The sequence below is a fragment of the Eptatretus burgeri genome, chromosome 7 (assembly GCF_056783735.1).
Source record: "Eptatretus burgeri isolate ZD-2024b chromosome 7, Ebu_testis_v1, whole genome shotgun sequence".
NCBI classification, from domain to species: Eukaryota; Metazoa; Chordata; class Myxini; order Myxiniformes; family Myxinidae; genus Eptatretus; species Eptatretus burgeri.
The window spans coordinates 40,037,188-40,042,187 of NC_140967.1; the positions used below are offsets into that span (position 1 = coordinate 40,037,188).

A 5,000-nucleotide genomic window follows, 5' to 3' on the forward strand; every position below is an offset into this window, starting at 1 on the left:
TATCAGTCTCTCTCTTCAACCAGAGCACAATAAGATTCTGAGAGAGTGGTTCTGTGACTGCCAGGTCACTTAGATCCCTTGACTGTCAAAGCAGAGTGGTGGTTTCTTCGGAATGTGTTTTTTTCACTCAATTTTTACAGGAACTTTCATCAACATAGTTTTAAATTCTTACCAAGTTATTTCTTTTGACAAACCCGTCACACTGGTACAATGGTTAGAGCATCCGCTTTGAGTCTGGGAGGTCGGCAGTTTGAATTCCAGCCGAGTCACATCAATGACTTGAAAAATGGTACATACTGTTTTCTTGCTCAATGCTCATCATTTAAAATGATGGAGAATGGACAATCAAAGGTTTGCAATCATAGTGCAGGCTTGACGGATGCAATGGCGTCCTCCTGCATTTGAAGTTCCTTGTCAGGGATCATATTACAGAGGAGAGGCATATAATTTTCAACTCACTTGTCGCGTCTCTTCCCATACAAAATATTAATTTCAAAGGTGGAGTGACAAATTTCCAACAACAAATGGCCTTTGAAATATGACATGGACAAGTATAGAGGAGGGGGTTGTTAAAAAAAAGAGAGAGATAAGGAATGGAAGAGGGAAAGTAAGGGGAGAAAAGAGAGCTTAGGAGAGGTGATGAGAAAAGACAATAAAAGAGAAGATAGGTCAGGAGACAGAAGTAATTGTGAAGGGCAGTGGAGGGGAGTAGGTTGGGGGTGCTTTTGACATACAGTATGGAGGAAGGGATGAAAATATTCTGATATGAAAAAAATACAGTATGGAGGGAGGATGGAAAAAAAAATCCATTTCATGGTTTGGGCATGTTTTGGGCTAGCAGGATAGCCTAAGGATGTGCATACCTATCTCTGGAGCTGTCCAGCCTGGGTGTGAATCTTGCTTGAATCGTGAATCATCCTGCGTCATCCACCAGAAGGACATCAAGCCAGAGGAGCTGTCTGCCAACATTGGTTGTTGATGGACGTTGAAGATCCCACAGTGTCTTTTCAGAGAGTAGGTGAGTTAGAGCTGGCACCATGCTCAAATCAAATTCCTGATTAAACTGCAAGCAGCAAGTGGGCTGGTCTTCCTTCTTTAACACAAGGTTATACTGCTTGCTATCTTTTGTTGTGGTTGCTATCTGGGCAGCAGCTTCTGCACTACAAACGAATTCACCAGGCACTTCACATGTTTCATGAAATACAGTTTGCTTGCAATTCCTGCATTTTCATAGTATTCAGCCTTTAAAACTCGAGCAAAAACTGAAATTACGTCCAACAACCTTCCATTTTTTTCACTGGTCAAAATAACAGGTTTCTTGTTTTTTTATTTATGAAAGACTTAAAATATTAATCATGACTATTTTCTTTCCTCTGCGTGGGTTGTAATCAAAATGTACTTTTCTTTCATGATAGATGAAGCGTTCAGTTTTCAAATGCACATAAACTAAGAAGTCCTCTTTGGTGTATGATATTTTTCTTTGGGCAGTGTATAGGCAATTGACGGCTGCCTTGATTGCTCCTGAAAATAACATGCATTACTTCATTTTCTCTGCACGGGTTGCAATCAAAATGTACCTTTGTTTCCTCTGCATGGGTTGTAATCACAATGTACATTTCTTTCATGATAGAAGACGTGTTCTTCAGTCTTCAAATACACACCAGAGGTCTGAAGCCTACACTACAAGTAGTGACCAAAATGGCAGATTGTAGTATTTGATATTTTCAAGTTACAATTGTACAATTACAAATGCAACACCATTATATAAGAAAGGATCCGGAGAAGAATTAGGGAACTATAGACCTGATGGTTTAACTTAATTGGTGGGCAAGATGTTGGAGACATTAATGAGGAATTGGATGGGGAACCATTTAAATAACTTGAAGCTAATTAAATGTAGTCAGTACTGATTTCCTAAAGGGAGATCATGTTTAACAAATTAATTGTAGTTCTATGAATCAAGCAGTTTCTGACTCGGTGGATGCTGGAAGTGCAGTGTATGTGGTGTATCTAAACTTTTCAAAGGCTTTTGATAAAGTACCACGTAGGATGTTGTTCACTCAGCCATCAGGACTGGGAACCATTATTACTCATAATTTACATGAACGATTTGGAGAGTGGAGTTAAGAGTCAGCTTTCTAAATTTGCAGATAACACAACGTTGGCAGGTGAGGTAGAGACAGGAGAGAGATTGAGATTGAGATTGAGGTGTCAGGGGTTGGGGAGGGAGGTAATCAGATTCAGGAAAGTCAAGATACTTCCATAGATTGGCAGATGCAGCTTCACACCAAGAAATGTAAGGTGTTGGGGATAGGCAAGAATAACGAAAATAGGGATTACATTGTAGAGGGCAATCTTGGAGAGTGTCACACAGAAGGATCTGGGGGTAGTAATAGATGTGAGGGGTAAGCAGGTAGCACAGTGCTCGGCAGCTATATCAGCAAAGCTAACAGGGTTGGTTGTGTTCATAGGGGGATAAATTATAAATCAAGAGACGTAGTTTTAACACTGTACAGGAATTTTGTGAGGCCTCATGTAGAATATTGTGTTCAGTTTTAGTCACTCATCTGAGGAAGGACATAGCTGCGATGGAGAGGGTACAGCATTGGGCAAGACATTGATTCCAGGCCCAAGGAGACGAAGCAATGAGGAACGGCTGAAAGAGACAGGACTTCATACATTAGAAAGGAGGTTATTACACTGCGCTTACGAAGTGAAGAGCATACGTGTCTGCATTTTGTTAAGAGCGTACATCGAAAACCATTCAGCGAAGGAAATTGAAACTTTACCACATGTTACATGACTATCTGATATAGTGGTCACCCTGTTGATGTCAACATAGGCCAAATTTCTAAATTGTCAATTTTGATTTCGACGCACAATCAGTCCAATGTTCTTAGCAAAAGACCCCACCACTATCTGTATGTCTATATCTGTTCTCCATCAGTCTGTCCCTCTGTCCGTCCATCCGGTGCTTCAAAACCAAAAATTCCTTACCCTCTGTTCCTCTGTCACCGAGCCAGGGTCTTAAGCTGCCATTTTGTTTCAGCCTGCTCCAATATACCTTGACTTGGAACAAGCTACAATGGTTTCTGCACAATAAAGTGCTCAAAATTTATTTTTTCACTTTCCTCACTCATATCATTGAATGCCTTATCTTCATCCCTAAGAATCGCTGAAAACAGCAGTGCGATAGTTGTGGTGTGCGGGCATGTGGACCAAACTTGCACCTGGGCCCATGGTGCATGGTGCCATGGTGGAGGTTACATGCCCGTTTCACGAACACGTGCTCCAGCACGTGGGGAGCAGACATGCTGCAGCGCCCAAGCCATGCGGGACGTACTGTGCAGTACGAGTGTGGGTAAAGTTGAGAGTGCCAGCAAGAATCCATGCACGTGTGTGAGTGAAAGGATCAATATGTAGCCAGTGCACATACATAGTGAGCATGGACCACAAGGAGTTTGGAGGAATGCTTATACGGGATTAGGGGGGCTATTGAGGACTGACGGTATAGTTTTGAATTTAAAACGGCTTCTGGCTCCCCCAGAGTGTAGCATTTATGAATCTGATTTGGAGTGAGCCAACTGGAGGGGCGCGGGGGGGGGGGGGTGTCGCTGTATGTGCGAGCTTGCATGAATGCATAACAGTATGTAGACAACAGTTCAAATAGGTACTGCTATGACAAGCAAAATACAAAGGAGAGTGAGAGAGACCAGTCTAGGCCAATGGGCCTACCCCACGTCCAAGAAACCTATGTTGGCAGTAATCCCTACTTTATCACCAAGTTCGCTCGTGATGAGAAGCCGCAAGGCAGCAATCAAATGGCAGGCATGAGGGGGAGGAAGAATAGATTGATCAACACCCTGAGATGCCCCAAGGAAGGTAGCAGCCAACCTGCAATGACAAGAGTGATGGAGGATACAACGATCAAACCCTGAAGGCCCTCAATGGCTCCATGTTCTTGCTTACCTCTGAGGTCTCAACTCAAGGCATTTTGCCCTCAGTCAACCATGAGGCATTCAGGCATTCATCCTCATATTTGTAAAAATCCCTTCCTTGCGACTTCCTGAATCAAAGTTCAAACCATCACAACAGGAACAAAGTCATCTCCTCCCATCGCCATCCCCACTTTCCCTGTTTATGCCACCAACAGCCAGAGGGTCTCAAATATTGGGTCAAACCAAGTAAGTCAAACTCTGAGGAGTGAAGAAGAGGAAGAAGCATTGTAGGCAAAACCAAGTAGGTCAAACTTGGCAGGGGGTGAAGAAGAAGAGGAAGAAGAAGTCACACCATAATAGTATGGAGACAACACACAGGGATGTGGTACAAATGGGTAGATTTGGATTTGTGAAGGGACTCTCCATGGATTTGTGTGCATGCCAGTTTGTTATTCAACGGTTTTGTTGGAGTGTTTGCTTGCGTGCTAAACCCACTTGGCGAGTGCTCTTCAACCTTTGATTTCCACAAGCTTCCATGGCGATACCATGGCTCGGTTCTCTGTGGGGACGTCTCTGGAGCTGGGGAGGCAAAATAAAATTGGGGATTGGAAGGAGTGAAAGAGAGAATTTTAAAAATGTTTTCATTGGCTACAAAATACAAAGTAATGAATCCCCACACCACGGCAGGATAGCCAACAGATATGCATGCTCGCTCTAAGCTGTCAAGCATGCGTTCACATTCTAACCCAGCTGTAAACTGTCATCCCGGTGTTTCACAGGCAGGGTGATTAAATAGTGTGTGTGCCTTCTCTCGAATGGAAGTTAAACATGGCGTTTTAAACTCCATTCAACCCCTCTCTCCCTCTCTCACCTCTCTCCTTCTTTCTCTCTCCCTCTTTTTCTCTCCCTCTTTGCCCCACCCTGTCCCCTACTCCTCTTCCACCCCTCTACCTCCCACACCTCACTCGTACTCTCTCCCTCTCCCACACCCCTCTTGCTCGCTCGCTCTCTCTCCCTCTCCCACACCCCTCTTGCTCGCTCGCTCCCTCTCTCCCTCTCCCA

General features: G+C 43.8%; 1 protein-coding gene across 2 annotated transcripts in view; it reads left to right on the top strand.

Moving 5' to 3' along the window:
• LOC147023080 (prokineticin receptor 2-like) overlaps positions 1-5,000 on the top strand; it is a 70,957-nt gene that overhangs the window by 55,598 nt on the left and 10,359 nt on the right. The window contains exon 3 of one of the 2 annotated variants that reach the window (XM_085888102.1): positions 842-1,018. The exons of the other annotated variant lie outside the window; for it this stretch is intronic. Within the exon in view, the coding sequence (XP_085744228.1) occupies positions 842-979 (138 nt within the window). The 3' untranslated portion in view covers positions 980-1,018. The remainder of the gene's footprint in view (positions 1-841; positions 1,019-5,000) is intronic. 2 annotated transcript variants of the gene reach the window in all.